This window comes from Xenopus laevis, chromosome 8L (genome assembly GCF_017654675.1).
Source record: "Xenopus laevis strain J_2021 chromosome 8L, Xenopus_laevis_v10.1, whole genome shotgun sequence".
In the NCBI taxonomy this organism is placed as follows: domain Eukaryota; kingdom Metazoa; phylum Chordata; class Amphibia; order Anura; family Pipidae; genus Xenopus; species Xenopus laevis.
The window spans coordinates 124,220,281-124,242,697 of record NC_054385.1 but is presented as its reverse complement, the minus strand read 5'-3'; the positions used below and the strand labels follow the sequence as shown (position 1 = coordinate 124,242,697).

Here is a 22,417-nt window from a genome sequence, read left to right as displayed (position 1 = left end):
AAAGAAGATGGGGAGCTACTGGGGCATCTTTGGAGACACAGGGCTTTAGTTGTCTGAGGCTGGCACAGAAGCCCAAAACATAATGTGCAACATTTCTAGCTACTTCTTTAGTTTACCTTTTCTTGTCCTTTAAATATAGAAGGAATGTGCTTAAAAACCCTACTAGCCCCTCCCATCTGTTGCATTTCCTGCTGCCTCCTTTTCCAGGCATCTAGATGGACCTGATAGGGAACTGAAGCCTTAATTTACCTGTGTGACTGGAGGGCTGTTGTGATTGGCTATCCCCCTCCTGCTTCTAGTAGGGACAGTTAGAACACACCCACCCCTCATTTGAAACCTGGACAGGGCCTGTAGCAGATCTATAGGGAGCTTCAATAAAGGGCACATTTTTAAAGTACATTTTAGCCCAAATTAAAACCAGGAACATATAATATTCAGTACTGCCTGCAATATCAGGTGAGTTTTCACGAATCCTATAGGTCTCCTTTAAATAAACCTTTCTGTGTTGTTTCTAAAGCTCATCCCCCCCCATTGCAGGGAATTCCCACACTTGCCTTTAAGCTGAATGCAAGCCACATCGATATTAGAAGCGGATAAAAAAAAAAACGGTCCTCTTGAAATCACCTTTTAGTACGATGTAAAGACCAATTTGCAGTAAATCTCTACTCTAATTTAGTTGCCAAGCATCACTGAACCCTGGAAACCAGAGAACGCTTAATGGTTCAAGTTACAGAAAAACTAATTTAAAGATTTAGAATGGAGCCAACAACACAAACAAAGAAATTATGTCGAGCTGTATTTCTTAAAGGGGTGGTTCACCTTTAAGTTAACTTTAAGTATGTTATAGAATGGCTAATTATAAGCAACTTTTCGATGGGCCTTCATTTTTTATAGTGTTTTAGTTATTGGCTTTCTTCTTTCCAGCTTTCATATGGGGGTCACTGACCCTGTCTAAAATAGAAATGCTCTGTAAGGCTACACATTTATTTTTATTGCTACTTTTTATTACTCGCCTTTCTATTCAGGCCTCTCCTATTCATATTCCAGTCTTATGCATGGTTGCTAGGGTAATTTGAACCCTAGCAACCAGATTGCTGGAAATGCAAATTAGAAAGCTGCTGAATAAAAAGCTAAATTACTCAAACAACAAATAATAAAACAATTAAAATCAATTCCTAATTGTCTCAGAATATCACTCTCTACATCATACTAAAAGTTAATTTACAGATGAACAACCCCCTTAAACTCTTGGGATGTTGCATAACTACAATTTTATTTAATACTGGATTATTCTGCGAGTTATAGTTCTGTAACATCTAGGGACTCAAGTTGAAAACAGTGGTGTAAATTGTCTCTTCCCAAATTGTAGGGTTTTGTGCTATCCTAGATACTTGTGAGACTATAACAAGATAATTGATAAGACAATCTTTTCATATACAGGTATGGGACCTGTTATCCAGAATGCTCGGAAACCTGGGGTTTTCTGGTTGAGATCTTTCTGTAATTTGGTACTTCATACATAGTCGGCTAGAAAATTGTGTAAACGTTAAATAAAGACAATAGGCTGGTTTTGCTTCCAATAAGGATTAATTATATATTAGTTGAGATCAAGTACAAGGTACTGTTTTATTATTACAGAGAAAAAGGAAATCATTTTAAAAATTTTATTATGATGGAGTCTATGGGAGACTACCTTTCCGTAATTCTGAGCTTTCTGGATAATGGATAATGGACCTGTACAGGTATGGGACCTGTTATCCAGAATGCTCAGGACCTGGGGTTTTCCAGATAACAGATCTTTCTGTAATTTGGATCTTCATACCTTAAGTCTACTAGAAAATCATGTAAACATTAAATAAACCCAATAGGCTGGTTTTGCTTCCAATAAGGATTAATTATATCTTAGTTGGCTTTTATTACTACAGAGAAAAAGGAAATCTTTTTTAAAATTTTTGGATTATTTGATTATAATGGAGTCTATAGGAGACTGCCTTTCTGTAATTCAGAACTTTCTGGATAACTGGTTTCCGGATAACTGATCCCATACCTGTATAAGGTTATTGCAGTGGGGGCTCATGGCACTCTGAATTATAAAATATAATCACTGTCTATTGTTAAAAACTCTTTCTTTTTGGCTAACGTTGCATTAAGAGCTGCAGTCTAAACATAAATATGAGTCTCTTTCTTTGTTGTGTTTCTTCAGGCCCACTGGAGGGGTTACAGGCAGCGGAGGGCTTACCTGCAGAGACTGAGCTACCTGCGCAGAAACACGGCCGCCATCATTAAGGTAAGTGTCTGTGATAATATCTCATCATGAGAACACGTCTGATTACGTATTGATATTTTTTTTTATCCCTCCACTTATTGCCACTACAATTCTCAGGAACATCAGACTTTAAGAGGGTCTGTGATTAAAAGTTGAGCAACGCATAGTCCGCATTCTACAACCACCTTGGTTAGAGTTCAGAGTGATACTGCTACTTCCCTGGCACCAACCAATGATGTCGTTGCCTTATAAAATGAAAAATAGGAATAAAATGAAATAAGAAACTTTCTAAATATAATCAATTAAATATTCTGCTTTGTTTCTGAAATAATCAAGCTCATCTTCACTATCCCTCTCTCAGCATCTGTTTCTCTTCATTCTGTCTTCATGCAGCAGTTGGGTGTCAGATAATCAGTGACAGTTAGATCCAATATATCTTATAGGGGGGCTCGTTTTGCCTAGAAGATGTATTAGAGCTCACTCAATTAAAATAATGTCTCTCTACATGCAGAATTTGTGCAAGAGGCATTTATTTGTTAGAATTTATTTGTACTGGAATCATAACTATGAGCTCTAATACATCTACTAGGATGGAAAGCCCCTGTAAGATATATTGGATCTAACTGTCAATGAATATCTATCTTATAGGGGTGGTTCCCTTCCTAGCAGATGAATTAGAGCTCATTCAAATACCTGATTCCAGTACAAACAAAATGCAACAAAATATCGGCCTTTTGCACAAATTCTGCATGTAGAGAGACATGATGTCTGGTTATTTTAATAGAGTGAGCTCTAATACATCTTCTAGGCAAAATGAGCCCCCTATAAGATATATTGGATCTAACTGTCAATGAATATCTGACACCCAACTGCTGCATGAAGAGAGAATGAAGAGAAACATATGCTGAGAGAAGGATTATTAGACTTGATTATTTCAGAAACAATGCAGAATATTTAATTGATTGTAGAAAGTTTATTTCAGTATGCTGAAGCTTATATTAAATCGTTCCCCTTTATCAGGTTTTCTTGACAATGGGATTCCAGACAACAAATGCTTATAATATAGATCCATAGCTTAATATCTGTATCTGCTTACAGTCTACTCCATTTAAAGAGGACATATACCCAGCCACACAACCTACTGTAAAATTGTTGATTGCTCTTATGAGCACTTCTAATGCTTTCTCCTGCAACAGAGCAGAGAACTGCTTCCTTCTGACTGTCCCATGTCTGAAATGAACAGCAGGGGGCGCAGCAGTTACACATTTCTGATATTATCCGTGTTAAAACGGCCAATTATTGAAAACTCTAAAGAATTGTATACGTTGTAAAAGTGCACTCTGAGCCATGCGATTGGACAATGTCCCCTTTAACGTGTATTATTCAGGATTCAGATTTCAGGCTGTAAAACTGGCGTTACTATTACTGCGTGTAAATAAACATTTCCCTTGTTTGACATTTACACGGCGTATGCCAATTTATTTTTACTGCTGTAATGTACACAACTGGAAAGGACCCGCAGGAAAAGCTGCTTTTTGATCATTTAATGAGTGTTGTGTCTGTGTTTAGATCCAGTCCCTGGCGAGGATGTGGCTGGCTCGGAGGAAATACCGCCATCGGCTCCGGTTTTTCAGGAGGAACGTAAGTGATCCCAGAGCTGATTGGTATGAAAGGCTTTTACAGTTCCACAGATATTTTCAAATGTAACTATGAAACCCAGGTTAATAGGATTTAGGGCATAGAGCTAAAACAGAGGCATTTGGGAATATATTGTTACAGTGCAAGCTGGACTGCCATACATGTTGCATTAAAGCAGCAATTGGGATTAGGAAACCAATCGTAAGATTTTCTGTTCAATTTAGTGAAAAAAGTAAAGAGATATCATAATAAAGTTCACGCTTTTTTTTTTTTTTTTGTTGCCCTTGATATTGTAGATTGCCAGTGTGATTAAAATCCAGGCGTTCTTTAGGGCTAGCAAGGCCAGAGAAGACTACAGAATGCTGGGTAAGGCTGTCGGCTCTTTTGCTGGTTTTATCATTTTGGTAAATGTTGAAATTTTTAATTCTTATATTTCTCACCTCTTAATACGCAACTGAAACTCAGGGTCAACTTAAAACTTAAAGGGGAACTATCGCAAACATTTAAATTTGCTTCAGCATACTGAAACTTTGTAAATACAAGCAATTACATCTTCTGCATTGTTTCTGAAATAATCAAGTTCATATTCACTATCCATCTCTCAGCATCGGTTTCTCTTCATTGTGTCTTCATGCAGCAGTTGGGTGTCAGATATTCATTGACAGTTAGATCCAATATATCTTATAGGGGGGCTTCCTTTCCTAGCAGATGAATTAGAGCTCATTAAAATAACTGATTCCAGTACAAACAAAATCTAATAAAATAACTGCCTTTTGCACAAATTCTGCATGTAGAGAGACATGATGTCTGGTGATTTTAATAGAGTGAGCTCTAATACATCTTCTAGGCAAAAGTAGCCCCCTTATAAGATATATTGGATCTAACTGTCAATTAATATGTGACACCTAACTCATGAATGAAGAGAAACAGATGCTTATAGAGGGATAGTGAAGATGAACTTGATTAATTCAGAAACAGTACAGAATATTTAATTGATTGTATTTAGAAAGTTTCTTATTTCAGTATGCTGAAGCTTATATTACATTTTCATTTTCACGATAGTTCCCCTTTAACTTTGGTTGCACTTAATGACACTGTAGTTGACCAGACTTCCTGACAGGGGGTTCTGGGAGTTGTGGAATGCCGAAGGCTGCTTCTCATTGCTTGCTTATATAAATGCAGTTATATTGTAGCAAGAAATGCCATGCTTAGTTTCCCTTATCAATCAGACTCTGCATTCCAATATCCTTCCAGTCCATGCCAAGAACCCCCCACTCGTCACCCTCCGAAAGTTTGCTCATCTCCTGGAGCAGAGCGAAAGGGACTTCTGGGAGGAACGGGAAGTTATGAAGCTTCGAGAGGAGGTGGTAAAAAAGATACGGTCCAACCAACATCTAGAGAATGACCTCAATCTGATGGACATTAAGATTGGGCTGCTGGTCAAGAACAGGATCACGTTGCAGGTACTCGGCTTTCCTTTCCACAACCACATTAAAGGACAAGCAGACCTTCCTAATGCACATCACACCACCACATGGACAGCTGGGACACCTGACTTGAGTTATTTCTTCCTTTTATGTTTTATAAGGTTCATGATTTTTATTGTGGAAAGCTATTAGTTGACCTTTAAAGTTTGGCTATCCTTTTATTCGCAGGAAGTGGTTTCCCACTGCAAGAAACTGACAAAGAAGAACAAAGAGCAGCTGTCCGATCTTATGGCCATTGATAAACAGAAAGGGCTGAAGTCTCTGAGTAAGGAGAAGCGACAGAAGCTGGAGGCCTACCAGAACCTCTTCTATCTGCTACAGGTGACTTGCCTTTTAAATGTACTTCAATGGCAACGTGTTCATCCTACTACTGGTATGCCTGTTTTTTTTGTGTGGTCACACAACATATTATGTCAGGCCACGCCTAATGCTTTCTCTCCTGTAAAGGGTTTATAACACAACAGGAGGTTTAGGCTCTGTCCTTGTGAATAAGGGTGTAAATGCATGATATCTACAAGTGTAATTGATGCCCTCTGTTATTAGCTGCCCATGCCTGGCTGTACCATACTATAGCCTATAGGCGATTAAAACACAGCAGAAGTAGGAAATAAACAGCCTTCTGGCACTAATAATCCCGCTGGACCCAGCAACACTTCCACTAAACCAATTTCGATGAAACTGCCCCAAATCCAGCAGAAAGGGCACTCCAAGGGTAGGACTTCACAGACGATTTCCGCACGATCCGACGCTCTGCGCAAAAACACATGCGCAACGTCGGATGCAACAGAAATAAGGTAAGTAATGGAAATGTCGGATGAAGTCGCAGCGTTGATCTGACGCGACACGACTGTCGGGTGCAGCGTCTGCATATGACAGTCGTGACGCGTCAGATCAACGCTTCGACACCATCCGTCAATGCATTCACTTACCTTATTTCCATCACTTCCGATTTGACGCTTGAGTTTTTGCGCAGTGCGTTGGAATCGCTCCAAAATGGTCTGTGGAGTTCCTCCCTAATGCTACCTTTTTATTCAAGCCAAGAGACTCATTGTAATTAAAGGGCTGTTTCACCTTTAAGTTCACTTAATATGTTATATAATGGCCAATTCTAATCAACTTTTCAATTGGCCTTCATTATTTATTTTGTATGTTTTTTCTTAAATTATTTGTCTTCTTCTTCTGACTCTTTCCAGCTTTCAAATGGCAGTCACTGACCCCATAAAAAAAAAAATTCTCTGTAAGGCTACACGTTATGGTTATTAGTACTTTTTATTACTAATCTTTCTGTTTAGATCCTCTCCTATTCATGTTCAAGTCTCTTATTCAAATCAATGCATGGTTACTAGGGTAATCTGGACCTAGCAACAAGATTGCTGAAATTGCAAACTTGAAAAAAAGCTAAATAACAATTGCAAATTGTCTCCGAATATCGCTTTCTACATCATACTAAAAGGTAACTCAAAGGTGAACAACCTCTCTAACTGGAAATCCAGTCAAACCCCCAAAAAGAAGCAGTGGGTAGAAATGGTCAAAGCCTCAGTTCCCTTCTACCAGTTAACATACTTGTGTAGAGTTTGCCCCAAAAAAATCAACAAGTATGGTCACCATGGCTCTCTGAGCACCTACCATTATTACTACCCCAAAACGAACTACAAACAAGGAACAGACCCCCCCCCCCCCCTGCTCTTCTTTCCACGTTTCGAGGAATGATGGTAACACCTATTACTTTGGGGAAATCAATCTCCGTTTATTGTTATAAGTTAACTATTCAAATGTAAATCTTATCAAATCAAATAAATCCAATAAATCAAATGTAAATATTTTGCAGTACCCCAGGTATCGGGAAGGACATAGTCTCTTTGTATAAGGCATACATAAAGGGTCAATGCATATGTAACAATGCTTCTTGCCTGATTTGAGATAACATTTGGATTAACCGCTGAAATATCTCTGATACCATTTGTAACCAGGAATATGTTTGTTTTCTCTCTGTTTTTATTTTGTTGGGTGAAAACCAAAAAATCAATTTATTAACAAAAAAAAAAAAAAAACACAGTAGAAGTGGTATTAGCGAATTAAAGGATAGCTGTGGCCAGGCATGGAAGATTAGGAAATTCAGCTGTCGGAAAGCTATTTGTGGAAGCAAGCGAGCAATATTTAAAAAAAATATATATAATTTTTTTTTTTTAATAAATTAAGGTGTGGTGACCATAAATGACAACAGTCCATACAGAGGTTTTATACTGTTTATTTAAAACTAATGATTATTTAAAATTCATCTATCACGTTCATCAGACCCAGCCGGAATACATGGCCAAGCTAATCTTCCAGATGCCTCAGAACAAGTCCACTAAATTCATGGAGTCGGTAACGTTCACCCTGTACAACTATGCATCCAATCGCAGAGAAGCCTATCTTTTGCTCAAGCTGTTCCGGACCGCCCTACAAGAGGAAATAAAGTAAGTCCTTCCACTAGTGGCCATTCCCACGTTCTGCCTAAATCTAAATACCAAGTACTAACCTTCCCTGTCCACTCGTAGCTCCAAAGTTGACAAAGTGCAAGATATCATAACCGGTAACCCGACAGTCATACGCCTGCTGGTGAGTTTTTACCGCAGCGCCCGGGGGCAAAATGCCTTGCGCCAGATTTTGGGAAACGTGGTTAAGGAAGTGCTTCAGGACAAAGCATTAAACATAAGAATGAACCCTGTGGAGATCTACAAGACTTGGATCAATCAAGTGGAGACTCAGACTGGCAAGAAGAGGTGAGCCAAAGACAAAACTCTTTTTAATTGGCTGTGACGTGTATAGTCTGTTGTCTACATTGAGATGTCTATTGTCCCGCAGCACTCTGCCCTATGATGTTACTCCAGAACAAGCGCTCACGCACCAGGAAGTTCAGAGGCGCATGGACATATCCATCCGAAATCTGATTGCAGTGGTGGATAAGTTCTTCTCCACCATCTTGGCCAACGTTGATCAGATCCCGTGAGTAACCAATGACACACTTTGTATTTGTTAAGCAAACAAGTTAGAATGAGTTTAAGGTTTGGCGTGACTGTGCCTGTATGTTTACAGTGTATATAGATTTATAAGTCTATATAAGTCTTCCATGTTTTTCTACCGTATAGGTACGGCATGCGTTACGTTGCCAAAGTGCTGAATAATTCCCTGAGCCAAAAATTCCCTAGTGCCAAAGAGCATGATATCCATAAGGTAAGACAATCAGTCCCTACAGCTCCCCATTTCTCTACTGGCTGGGTCATCACTACAAAAACCTCCTGTTTTGTCCCCAAGATTGTAGGCAACTTGCTGTATTACCGTTTCATGAACCCGGCTGTGGTAGCCCCAGATGCCTTTGATATCATTGACCTCTCTGCTGGGGGGACACTTCACCCCGACCAGAGAAGAACTCTCGGCTCCATTGCCAAAGTTCTCCAACACGCCGCTGCCAACAAAATGTTCGATGATTCTCATCTCGGCCTCCTCAACCAGTATCTAGAGGAGACATACTGGAAGTTCAGGTCCGTTTTTCCGTTTTATTCCTTGATAACTGCAGTCAGTATCTGCTTTACTAATCAGTTTATCAGGAAATAGACCTCACCTAGATATTGCTTTAGGTTTATAGCTGCAACGTTTGCTCCAGGTGTGGCAACCAATCAGATGTTGGTACAGTATTTATTTTTCTGTTGTTTAAAAACACTTTATTGGTTGCTATAGGTTACAGGACATGTAGCTCACTTTGTATTTGTTATAGCGTTTCCTCTATATATACCCAGCAAAGGTGCAGTGGTTCTTTCTACAAAACTTTATGGTGTAGTTTTTATTCCTAAATTACAATGTTTACACTGCAAATAATTTGCTCTATAATGTATAATTTAATTCCTGAACAAACAAGTGTATTTAGTTGTACTATTGGTGTGTAGGTGCATCTCAGGTTATTTTGCTTGGATTTCAGAAAGAGCCAGCACTTTAGGATGGAACTGCTTTCTGGCAGGCTGTTGTTTCTCCTACTCAATGTAACTGAATGTGTCTCAGTGGGACCTGGATTTTACTATTGAGTGTTGTTCATAGATCTACCAGGCAGCTGTTATCTTGTGTTACGGAGCTGCTATCTGGTCACCTTCCCATTGTTCTGTTGTTAGGCTGCTGGGGGGGGGGGTTGATATCACTCCAACTTGCAGTAAAGAGTGACTGAAGTTTATCAGAGCACAAGTCACATGACTGGGGCACCTGGAAAACTGACAATATGTTTAGCCTTGTGTCAGATTTCAAAATTAAAAAAAACAACAGTTTTCTCTTGAAAAATGGATTTCAGTGTAGAATTCTGCTGGAGCAGCACCATTAACTGATGTTTTCCCATGACCGTGTGCATTTAAGGTCCTTTGCTTTGTTGGTTCCAGGAAGTTTATCCGCACTGCATGTACTGTGCCAGAGCCAGAAGAAAGATTCAATATAGACGAGTATTCGGAGATGGTGAACATGACTAAACCTGTCATTTACATCACTGTTGGGGAGCTGATTGATACACACAAGGTGAGGAAGACTATAGTTCTCTGTACATACAGGGGAGGCAGTTGTACTTGATGTTTAACCATTTTTGTTATTTAGCTATTGGTAGAACATCAGGATTCAATCGCTCCTGACCATAAGGATCCAATCCATGAGCTTCTGGAGGATATTGGGGAGGTGCCTACAGTCCAGTCTCTGATTGGTACGTGCCCAATTTCACATTATTGGTTACAACAAGGGCTGTTTAACCCTACTGATGTCTTGGTAGATTGTGCTTCGTATGGGGGTTGGGGTAATTGCTTTGAACACATAGTTACAGGTATAGGATCTTTTATCTAGAATGCTCAGGACCTTTCCATAATTTGGATATCCATATCTCAAGTCTATTAAATAATTAAACATTAATTAAACCAAATAGTTGGTGGTGTTACCTTCCATATGAATGAATTGTACCTCAATTTGGATCAAGTACAAGGTACTGTTTTATTATTACATATATGGGAAATGTTATCCAGAATGCTTGGGACCTGGGGTCTTCCAGATAACAGATCTTCCTGTAATTTGATCTACTTGAAAATCATGTAAACATTAAATAAACTCAGTAGGCTGTTTTTTCCTCCAATAAGGATTAATTATTAGGGATGCATCCAGGATTCGGTTCGGGATTTGGCCAGGATTCGGCCTTTCAGCAGGATTTGGATTCGGCCGAATCCTTCTGCCAGCCAATACGAATCCTAATTTGCATATGTAAATTAGGGGCTCGGAGGGAAATCGTGTGACTTTTGGTCACAAAACAAGGAAGTGAAAAATATTTTCCACTTCCCGCACCTAATTTGCATGTGCATATGCAAATTAGGGTTCGGTATTTGGCCGAATCTTTCGCAAAGGATTCGGGGGTTCGGCCGAATCCAAAATAGTGGATCTGGTGCATCCCTATTAATTATATCTTAGTTGGGATCAAGTACAAGCTACAGAAAAAGGAAAAAGGAAATCATTTTTTATATATATATATATATATATATATATATATATATATATATATATATATATATATATATATATATATATTTTTTTTTTTTTTTTTTTTTAATTTGGATTATTTGGATGAACTGGAGTCTATGGGAATTGTAATTCGGAGCTTTCTGGGTAATGGGTTGCCAGGTAACGGATCCCATTACTGTACAGATAAAAAGGAAATAACTAATGCCAATACGAAAGCCTTCCAAAAAGTCGTCTTTGAGACATGGGAAATCTGATTATTACACTTTATATAATTATTGATATGGTTAAACTTTTATTCCTTTCTCAATTGTAATTCGGAGCTTTCTGGCATTCCCGGACTGGCCATCTGTTAATTCGGGCAATTGCCCGTTGGGCCGCTGCCTGTGCAGAGTAAATGGGCCGCATCATAGCAAAATCCCTCACCAAACGATCCACTGTGCGCGTAGTAACAGTGATCCAAGCAGATCACTTTCTTCTGTTTGAAGAGCCCGCTCCAAGGGTCGTGCCTGTTTTCTTTTTTTTTCTTCTATCCGGACTGCTCAGCTTTAGCAGGGGGGTGGACTTTTCAGCGAGTGTGCAGTGGAGAGGAACGACTGGCAGAACGAGAGCGTAACTTAAGTCCCCTGTGTGCCCTCAACTATGGGACAAATGACAGCCAATTGCAGGCAGGGAAAAAGGTACCCGTATATGATTGCTTTGTCCAGTACTGAACAGGCAGGGTGGGTGGCAGACACTGGTGCAGATTCATCCTCTTCACCCCCCCCCCCCCACTATCAGTGCAGAAAGAATGCTGGCCAAGTAAGGATACAAATCATTTTTATTACACTGCCTTGTGATTTTTAACCCTTTCCTTGTTCCCTTTCCTTGTGCCATTTCTGGGGGTATTTATTCATGGAATTCTCACTGTGTTCATCCTGCTTTTAGTTCTGCATGGAATTGCAACTGTGTCTTTTGGGTTTTAATAAGTTAAATTGCATCAGAGTCTTTTTTTAAAAAGAAATGTTTAGCTGTCTGTATTCAATATTCCTCTCATAGTGGGCATGGTCAGATGGTCACCTCACATTTCAGCTGGAACAGTCCCCTAAGTTTGCTCATAGTCTGTACAGAGAGATCCCATAAAACTATGGCAGCATAGGTATTCCCTGTACTAAGCACAATTCAGCAGGAACAGCCCCTAAGTTTGCTCATAGTCTGTACAGAGAGATCCCATAAAACTATGACAGCATAGGTATCCCCTGTACTAAGCACAATTCAGCAGGAACAGCCCCTAAGTTTGCTCATAGTCTGTACAGAGAGATCCCATAAAACTATGGCAGCATAGGTATTCCCTGTACTAAACACAATTCAGCAGGAACAGTCCCCTAAGTTTGCTCATAGCCTGTACAGAGAGATCCCATAAAACTATGACAGCATAGATATTCCCTGTACTAAGCACAATTCAGCAGGAACAGCCCCTAAGTTTGCTCATAGTCTGTACAGAGAGATCCCATAAAACTATGGCAGCATAGATATTCCCCTGTACTAAGCACAATTCAACAGGAACAGTCCCTAAGTTTGCTCGTTTGGGACCTGTTATTCAGAATGCTCGAGACCTGGGGTTTTCTGGAAAATGGATCTTTCCAAAATTTGGATTTTCATAGTCTACTAGAAAATCATGTAAACATTAAATAAACCCAATAATCTGATTTTGCTCCCAATAAAGACTAAGTATATCTTTGTTTGGCTCAAGTATAAGGTTCTGTTTTATTATTACAGAGAAAATGAAATCAATTTTAAACATTTGGATTGTTTGATTATAATGGAGTCTATGGGACATGGCATTTCCATAATTTGGTGCTTTCTGGATAATGGGTTTCCAATCCTATACCCGAGGTGGGCTGCTTTGATTTATTTTGCCAGGGCTGCTTTTTTCCCCCAGTCCGGCCCTGCTTTCTGGGTAATGGGTTGCCAGGTAACGGATCCCATTACTGTACAGATAAAAAGGAAATAACTAATGCCAATACAAAAGCCTTCCAAAAAGTCTTCTTTGAGACATGGGAAATCTGATTATTACACTTTATATAATTATTGATATGGTTAAACTTTTATTCCTTTCTCGTTTTCTTATTTACTTTGTTTTGCTTTTCTTTTTTTTTTCCTCTTACCTTTTTTTCCCCTCTATGCTTAGCTGTTATATAAAAGCAATAACATGTTGTCACAAACTATTAAACATCCCATCTCCTGAACGATTCGGAGATAAATAAGCAATAATGGGAACGTTCGATTTATTATGTTAGGAATATACAGCTTAAGTCACATTGCTTCTATGGTCCCAATAAAAGGGAAATATATGCAATATTGTAAATATGACATTATCAATATGGAGATGGCGAGATCTTCTACAAATATTGTTCGAATAAAAATGATGTTTGGGGGAAAAATAAGGAAATAAGGAAATAACTTGTTGGATAATATGGAGTCTATTCAGAGCTTTCTTGATTAAGGGTTTATGGATAATTGATCCATACCTGTATATAGCCCTGCATTTAAAGGCTATAGAGCAATTGCAAAGACCTACAGTTGCTCCTCGCAGCTGCATGCACAGTACAGGTAAAGGATCCCTAATCCGGAAACCCGATATCCAGAAAGCTCCGAATTACGGAATGGCTGTCTCCTATAGACTCCATTTTAATCCAAATAATCCAAATTTTTAAAAATTATTTCCTTTATCTCTGTAATAATAAAACAGTAGCTTGTACTTGATCCCAACTAAGATATAATTAATCCTCATTTGAAGCAAAACCAGCCTATTGGGTTTATTTAATGTTTAAATGAATTTCTAGTAGACATAAGACATGAAGACCCAAATTACGCAAAGATCCGTTATCCGGAAAACCCCAGGTCCCGAGCATTCTGGATAACAGGTCCCATACCTGTACTGTACTGACTTGAACATAATGAACTGCATACTACACAAATGAAATGCCAGAAGTAACACCATCCATATTTGCTTGAATTTATGAAGGAAAATAAATGCTGCAAATTGCAAGTGATTTGCCAAATACTTGTAGCTGCACAGGTGCATCACTTCGTACTCGTTTGCACTTACCTGCCATTGCTCTAGGATTTTCCCCTGCATTGTGGTTATTTGCACATCTCTTGTCAATGATTCCTTATACCTGTCTTTCCTGCAACCTGCTTTAGGGAAAGCTAGAGAAAGAAGAAGAAAGATGGGTTCAGTACTTAATATTTAAAGGGGTGGTTCACCTTTAAGTTAACTTTTAGTATGTTCTAAAGTAACTTTTCAATTGGTCTTCATTATTTATTTTTTGTTATAGTTTTTGAATTATTTGCCTATCTTTGCAGCTTTCAAATGCTCTGTAAGGCTACACATTTAATGGCACATTTACTAAGCTCGAGTGAAGGATTCGAAGTAAAAAAAACTTTGAATTTCAAAGTATTTTTTTGGGTACTTCGACCATCGAATAGGCTACTACGACCTTCGACTTCGATTCGAACGATTCAAAGTAAAAATCGTTAGACTATTTGACCATTCGATACTACCTACTACCTACTTCGCCACTTTAAACCTACCGAGCTACAATGTAAGTCTATGGGGACCTTCCCCATAAGTTTGCTAAGCTTTTTCTGATCGAAGGAAAATCCTTTGAAGGATTTAATAATTCGATCGTACGATTTTTCGTTCGATCGAAGTATTTGCGGTAAATCCTTCGACTTCAAAGTCAAAGGATTTTACTTTGAGGGTCGAATATCAAGGGTTAATTTAACCCTCGATATTCAACCCTTGGTAAATGTGCCCTTTATTATTGTTGCTACTTTTTAGTACTCCTCTTTCTATTCGGGCCCTCTACTTGCTTATTCAAATCAGTCCATGGTTGCTAGGGTAATTTGGACCTTATCAACCAGATGGCTGAAACGGCAAACTAGAGTTCTGCTGAATAAAAAGCTCAATAACTCAAAAACCACAAATAATTAAAAAATGAAAACCAATTGCAAATGATCTCAGAATATCCCTCTCTACATCATACTGAAAGTTGAATTAAAGGTTTAAATGCACAGGAGAATCTCCCAATCCTATTTCCATTAGGCAGATACTAAATAAAAATAAAGGTTCAGTTTGTGCTAAAATCCAGGGATTAATGTGGCTAAAAGCCACCGATCAGTTTTGCTCATAAGCGAGTCAAAGCTTTTCATCCATGCGACTAAAGCACTGAGAGTCCCAATGAACATAAAGAATGGTATTTTGTGTCATTACCAGAAACTGTCTTTTCTTTGTACTCCCACTCCCTGTGTGTGTGAAAAGGCAAAGAATACAAGTATATGACAAGCTCCTGACTAATAAGTAGAAAACATGGCTGATGCAGTTCTGTTCTGCATTGATGTATCATAGCTATCTGCTCTCAGTCTCTGTCACAGTAGAGCTTGCAATCTAAGGTCTCTATCACATTCACACACAGTTGGGTCAGTTTTTTTCCTGTAGCTTTTAAATTTCTGATGGGGAATCCAAGGTCCCTGGTGAAAGTCCACTTAAAGGGTTACTGTCATTTTTCAAAATGAATCAGTTAATAGTGCTGCTCCAGCAGAATTCTGCACTGAAATCCATTTCTCAAAAGAGCAAACAGATTTTTTTATATTCAATTTTGAAATCTGACATGGGGCTAGACATTTTGTCAATTTCCCAGCTGCCCCAAGTCATGTGACTTCTGCTCTGATAAACTTCAATCACTCTTTACTGCTGTACTGCAAGTTGGAGTGATATCACCCTCCCTCCCCCAACAATAGAACAATGGGAAGGTAACCAGATAGCAGCTCCCTAACACAAGATAACAGCTGCCTGGTAGATCTAAGAACAACACTCAATAGTAAAATCCAGGTCCCACTAAGACACATTCAGTTACATTGAGAAGGAAAAACAGCAGCCTGCCAGAAAGCATTTCTCTCCTAAAGTGCAGGCACAAGTCACATGACCAGGGGAAATTCCCATGACAGTATCCCTTTAAGCAAGGAGAGAACATATAATACTTCATGCAGATAGTGGAAACCAACTCAGGACTCCAGTGCTGTGATTTAGTCCCAACCACTAAAGGTGGCCATACACGGGCAGATTAAAGCTGCCGATATCGACCCTTTAGACTGATTCGCCAGCTTATCTGCCCATGTCTTGGGGCCCCCAACGGGTCCTCCCGATCGATAAAAGGCCAAAAATCAGATATCGATCGGTCAAGTTTGATTTTTTTGTACAATCCAGGAACACTTGGGCTAGTTGATGCAGTCCTGCGACCCGTCGGAGCCCATTCGTAGTATTGTAATCTGATCCTTGGATTCATTCGATATCGCCAGCCGTTAGTGGGCACATCGGGTTAAGATCCGCTTGTTTGGCGACCTTGCCAAACGAGCAGAGCTTATAGTGTATGGCCACCTTTATCCACCATAATATATTTGCTTTTCATTATAATAACCTGGGGGTGGTCGCTTTCAGGTGAAAGTACCTCAAACCTCAGTGATGTCGGCTCAGAACAAGCTCTGGCTCAGCTGAGGAAGCTGGAGATGTCCCTCACTCTGACCAACAAGTTTGACATGATGGAAAGCAACGCAGAAGAGATGGACGCTCAAGGACTGTTACTGAGGTGAGAAGAGCCTGTTATGCTTTGGGGTTCGCCCAAACTAATGTAATTTATGTGTTAATGATCTTTTCTATTTTATATATTCATAACTGTAAGAAAAATATACTGCATATTAAAGGGATTCTGCCATGATTTTTATGATTATGTTTTTATTTCTAAATTACACTGCAAATAATTCACGCTATATATAATATATTCAGTATAAAATTTAATTCCTGAGCGAAGTGCATTTTTTTTTTATTTGTAATATTGGTGTGTAGGTGCATCTCAGGTCATTTTGCCTGGTCATGTGCTTTCAGAAAGAGCCAGCACTTTAGGATGGAACTGCTTTCTGACAGGCTGTTGTTTCTCCTACTCAATGTAACTGAATGTGTCTCAGTGGGACCTGGATTTTACTATTGAGTGTTGTTCTTAGATCTACCAGGCAGCTGTTATCTTGTGTTAGGGAGCTGCTATCTGGTTACCTTCCCATTGTTCTTTTGTTTGGCTGCTGGGGGGAAAGGGAGGGGTGATATCACTCCAAATTGCAGTACAGCAGTAAAGAGTGATTGAAGTTTATCAGAGCACAAGTCACGTGACTGGGGGCAGCTAGGAAACTGACAATATGACTAGCCCCATGTCAGATTTCAAAATTAAATATAAAAACAATCTATACTGCTCTGAGGACGGTGCGAGTAAAACCCCAGTAAACATCATTGTTCTACATTGCCTAAATCCTTATTCGTTCTCTTTCCTCCGCTGCAGCACAAAACACATGCTGGTAGACGTTATCCAGACTCAGCCTGGAGATTCTCTGGCAGAACTTCTGTACACTTCCGCTTCAGCCCAGCAGGTGGGTAAATAGTCGTTTCTGACTAAAGAAACTGCATCCAGATTCACTTTCATTTTTCTTGATGCTTGCAGGAGAAATGAACCACATATATTGGCCACAGCTTTTAGAGGTTTTACTTCAAACTATCTGAAGCACCCAAAGTTTTAGTAATGATGAAACCAACCAACCAACCAAAGCGCTTCACTGATGGTCACAAAGTACCTTCTCTGGCTTTGCTGGTCAGTGGGTCTCTTGAGTGCCTAGAGCTTCATAACTCACTAGGATCTCTACTGCTGTTCATCCAATCGGCAGAGATAAATATAATAAATATATAACTGCTGTTTGCATAAGTTACACCTCGGCTATAAAGTGGGTTCAATAGGAATGCCCGTGCAATCTCACCTTGCCACATGTTCAGCCTAGAACTATCAAAGTCTGCACAGTACAACCTCACGCAAGTTTCTGGGCTCACAAATGAATTTTTAAGGGATGCCTATAAGCCCTAAAGTACTTGCTCCAGTGTAGTATACTTAGAGTCACAGCGAGCAAGAAGGTTGCAAGTAATGAGTATTGGATCTGTGGCTGATACATTAGATAGCTTTAAGAAGGGGTTGGATGGTGTTTAGCAAGTGAGGGAATTCACGGTTATGGGCTCATAGTACAAGTTGATCCAGGGACTGGTCCCATTGCCATTTTGGAATTAGGAAGGATTTTTTTCGCCTCTGAGGCAAATTGGAGAGGTTTCAAAATGGTTTTTTTTTTTTGCCTTCCTCTGGATCAACTAGCAGTTAGGCAGGTTAAAATACTTGACGGATTGAGCTTGATGGACGTGTGTCTTTTTTCAACCTACATTGCTATGTGTTTTGATTAGGAAGCATCGCATCTCTACTTGATGAATCAACGAGCTCGGCGAGAAGCCAAGACCCCAGAAAAAATGAAGCGCCATCGGTCACTGCTGGGCAACAGCCAACTTAGCATCGAGGAGAAGAAACGCAGGATTATCCGCAACCTGAGGAGGCTGGAGAGCCTGGGGCTGGTGTCCTCTGAGAATGAGTATCAGGAGATTATCAACATGATTGCTAAGGTACACACACCTCCTGCTTGGAATAGTTGGTTGTTTTATTCCTCCAGTAGAGATGTCACAATTTTTTTCTCCCCCCGATCTGTTGGTCAGATAGGAGGTACAGTCCTCTAGTGCATATATCCAGGGGTAGGATCTGATATGCCAAATGGTGATACTGCCAAATCCTTCTGTGTTTTTATGCACAAAAGTTTCCATGTCTGACTGACATCCCTTTAGGATATTCGGAACCAGAGACGATACCGTCAGCACCGTAAGGCGGAACTGGTGAAGCTCCGGCAGACGATGCAGAGACTACATTGCAAGACTGCTTTCCACGAGGAGCAGATCGATTTCTACAATCAGTACATCAAGACCTGCCTCGATAATCTGGCAGCCAACCATAAGTAAGTGTATTTACAATTGCAGCTTGTCCCTCCTGCAGCACATGTGGGCAGCTGATAAGATGCTGGTGAAGGACCAGTCAGCAAAATCTGGCCACTTTAGATTTGGTATTTGTGTTTTGCGTCGCTTTATGGTGGTCAATGACTTTTTCAATGTTTCTTTCTAAGGAATTCTGGGAAGAATAAAAAGCAGGCGTCCCTCAATTACACAGCAGCCAGACTCCACGAAAAGGGGGTTCTTCTAGAAATCGAAGACCTCCCGTTCAGCCAGTGAGTACTGGGTTTACTATTTGTCAATATGGAGGCGACTATCTGACCTGTAGGAATGGTGAGAAAAATCTAGAATTTGCCAAACTGGGAGTTTGCCAGCAGGCCATCTAGATTACTTGCTCTAGAGCAGATTGTGTCACAATGATACTGGAGACTCTAGGCTAGTGTATATCATTACAAAATTCACTTTACACCTACTTTGCTCTGTTATTTTTCCCTCAACCTTAGATTCCGCAACGTCATTTTTGACATAACCCCTTGTGATGAACCTGGAAAGTTCCAAGTCAAGACGAAGTTCTTGGGGGTCGATATGGAGAAATTCCAACTTCACTACCAGGTTTGTAGTCAACCACATTGCTCGTCCTGAGCCATAGATTAGAGGGCAGTTAGCAAAGCGTAAAAGCACCAGTTGAGGGATGGTTTATTGGTTATCTGGTAGAGTAGATTGGGATCATTTCTCTGCACAACTTAAGGAATAAAACCATTTGTCATCTACTCTAGGATCTCCTGCAGCTGCAGTATGAAGGAGTGGCCGTAATGAAGATGTTTGATAAAGCCAAGATCAACGTCAACCTGCTCATATTCCTGCTCAACAAGAAGTTCTTCCGGCATTAACAGACCTTTTTGTTCATTCTTTCTCTTGGAAGTACCTCATGAAAGAAACCCTTCCAGCCATTTGCCGGAATTCCAGGTTATATTGGAACATTTTAAGACGACCCACTCAGAGTGGTGATAAAATGGACTTCACCGTTTGTTAAAGGTGTAGAATGCAGAAGGACTCCCTTAGTCCAAATCTACACAGAGCAGAATGGTTGATCAACATAAGGATTGGCTGGAGCTGGCGATTCACAAATCTCAACTGCTCGATGTCTGTGTGCCAAGTTGTATTTATTGTTGCCATTTCAGCAGTAACTGCCGGAATCCCTCTGATTCAAACCTAAGAACCAAATTGTATTTGCTCCAGGCAGAGCATATAGCACTGGCTGCTGTATTTATATATACATATCTATATAATTATAGATTAGAGACGTATGTACCCAGATAACCATGCTTACAAATAGTAATGCATTGTACTTCGGCCCTCCTCATCATTTCAGGCTTCTTAAGCATTTTCTAATGAGGGTGATGGGCTGTTTAATTTTGTTTAACCAGTAAATTGTAGAGTGGCAGATGATCACCTGCCAAATATATAGACAAAAGTAGAACCAAGGGTGAGGTTTTAGAAGCCATTTTATTGGGTTACATTTGCCTACTTCTTGTTGCACTGCCTTTTATCACTTCATCGTCATGTTCTGCCATCAGCACTGGATTATTTTGCTGGTGTTGTTTATGTAGGCCACAACTTAGAACTGCATTATGCAACAACTATCTGACTAGCACTGATCCATGGCGGCTGAACATCACTAGTACTACTAGTCCATGGGGTCAGCTCTTGGGATGCAGTAGAGCCTTTCAAGGCAGAACCTCTATGCTCAGTGGATCACCATTGCTGTTAGGAGATGCAAGAACCTGGTCTTCATCGAGACATGTTCAGGGCATGCACAATGCAGTCCTAAGCCATTACCAAGGCCTGCTTCCGATTCTGTATACTTTTATTTTTTCCTATATGTAAATGTTTTCACAAACACTAAAATGCTTTTCGGTTAAACTTTTTGTCAGATCTTGAAGAAAAAAAAAAAAGCTCCTCCTTAATTGGATTATTCATGTTTTTGAGTTAGCGACCAGTTTGACGAACTGCCTAGTCTGGCCGTTTAGATGAGACTATTACTGCAAAATGATTGGCTGCAGATGGTTAAAGGATGGCCGTGCATGATATCAGGTTAGTCGGTCCTTACTCCTGTTCTACACAATAATGTGTTCTAGTTATAATGTAAAACTGCTTCTTTAGGGTATTGCCATGAGTTGAATACTTATCCAAATTATTGCAGATTAATACTAATAAGTGTAAAAATACTTTTGGATTAAGCACCTTAATATATAATCCGGCCCCGTTCCTTGTCTGGACCTAGAACATTGCTTCTTCCACATATACCAGTGGAACGTGCCATATTAGGAGGCCTAAAAGGACCAGCCGTGTCATTGCTAGATTAGATTTCAATGATTTCAATACAAATCAATCATTTACACAATCTCTTGGATTCCCATAAGCACCATGGAATTAAGAAGGCAGGCACTGTGGGAGATCTTGTGTGTTATATATATTTTTATGTTTTTCAATCATGACATCACTGGTCTTTTTGTGCTTCCCCCTAAATCCCCCTTTACGATTGGGCCCCTGGATGTGTCTGAACTACAACTCCCATTAATCTTTAACATGTAAGTAAGGGTTAAAGTATGTAGAAAGTTGTAGTCTAACAATATCTGGGGACCAAAGATTACCCTACATATTTGGGGGGGGGGGAGCTGTTTGTTTACACTTAATCACCCTTTGCTTTGGCCGTCCAGCTGTTGTATTGCACTTGTGTATCCACGATTGTCCCCTTCCTAAATCTGTGCCTTCTTTTCCATGTTAAACCTTTCAATAAAGCCACATTTTATATAAACTGCTCTCCGTGTGTTTGCGAGAGGCATCGCCTTTACTATTACGTGATTATTGTTCCCTCCTCCCCTGCACAGAGGCAATTTTCCCCTTTTAATGCGCAGAGGTATTTAAGCAGTTTGGATGAGCAATTGAGTTGCAGGCTGCTGAAATGTGATCCGTGTAGGCCGACGCTACACAAACTCCCTCGGTGAGACAGGCGCTCGTCAGGACACGTCAGTAAGTCACTTTATTTTTTTTCCCCCGACTCCTCACTTATTACATTTTTGTTTTCATTGCTTGGTAAATGTTCTGAGCCTCTCTGGGCTCTTGCACACGGGTCCTAAAACTGTCAGAAACAAGGTAGTGAGGAGGGGCTGTTTCTACTCATTATCAGTAGGGGGCGCCACCCTCATTAACTGTCATTTTCTTCAGTACATTTACCGAGTATTATACATAAAGGGACAAATATAACCCAATCTATTTAAGCTGTATGTTACAGACTGACCGCTGCCCCAATTTCCCAGTTTGATAAAATGCTGCCCCCCTGTTGTACCTGACAAGGTTTCAATTTGTTTCCTGATCTGCAGCCTTTCCCCTCTCTCCCCTGCTGTGAATGTGTGTAATCAATCTTCTCATCTGTCTGGACCCTGCCAGACTGCAATAGTGCCCCATTAATAATTCAATGGCAGTCTCTGATACCTTTTGAAAGACAAAGCAATGCTGAGATTTATTTTAATTTTTAAGTAATTAAGTACCCTATCTGAGCAAGAATGGGAAAGGTCTTGTAATAATCTAATGTCTAATATGGGATGGGAGGTGTCG

General features: G+C 39.9%; 1 protein-coding gene across 1 annotated transcript in view; it reads left to right on the top strand.

Moving 5' to 3' along the window:
* iqgap3.L (IQ motif containing GTPase activating protein 3 L homeolog) overlaps nt 1–21,617 on the top strand; it is a 45,267-nt gene extending 23,650 nt beyond the window's left edge. Inside the window, exons 20-38 of the mRNA XM_018231441.2 lie at nt 2,204–2,287; nt 3,836–3,907; nt 4,201–4,270; nt 5,159–5,367; nt 5,560–5,712; nt 7,687–7,850; nt 7,932–8,156; nt 8,239–8,379; nt 8,523–8,607; nt 8,689–8,915; nt 9,795–9,927; nt 10,003–10,105; nt 16,385–16,532; nt 17,274–17,361; nt 18,212–18,424; nt 18,641–18,807; nt 18,973–19,074; nt 19,303–19,411; nt 19,576–21,617. Of these exons, the coding sequence (XP_018086930.1) occupies nt 2,204–2,287; nt 3,836–3,907; nt 4,201–4,270; nt 5,159–5,367; nt 5,560–5,712; nt 7,687–7,850; nt 7,932–8,156; nt 8,239–8,379; nt 8,523–8,607; nt 8,689–8,915; nt 9,795–9,927; nt 10,003–10,105; nt 16,385–16,532; nt 17,274–17,361; nt 18,212–18,424; nt 18,641–18,807; nt 18,973–19,074; nt 19,303–19,411; nt 19,576–19,689 (2,607 nt within the window). The 3' untranslated portion in view covers nt 19,690–21,617. The remainder of the gene's footprint in view (nt 1–2,203; nt 2,288–3,835; nt 3,908–4,200; nt 4,271–5,158; nt 5,368–5,559; nt 5,713–7,686; nt 7,851–7,931; nt 8,157–8,238; nt 8,380–8,522; nt 8,608–8,688; nt 8,916–9,794; nt 9,928–10,002; nt 10,106–16,384; nt 16,533–17,273; nt 17,362–18,211; nt 18,425–18,640; nt 18,808–18,972; nt 19,075–19,302; nt 19,412–19,575) is intronic.
* The last annotated feature ends 800 nt before the right edge of the window (nt 21,618–22,417 follow it).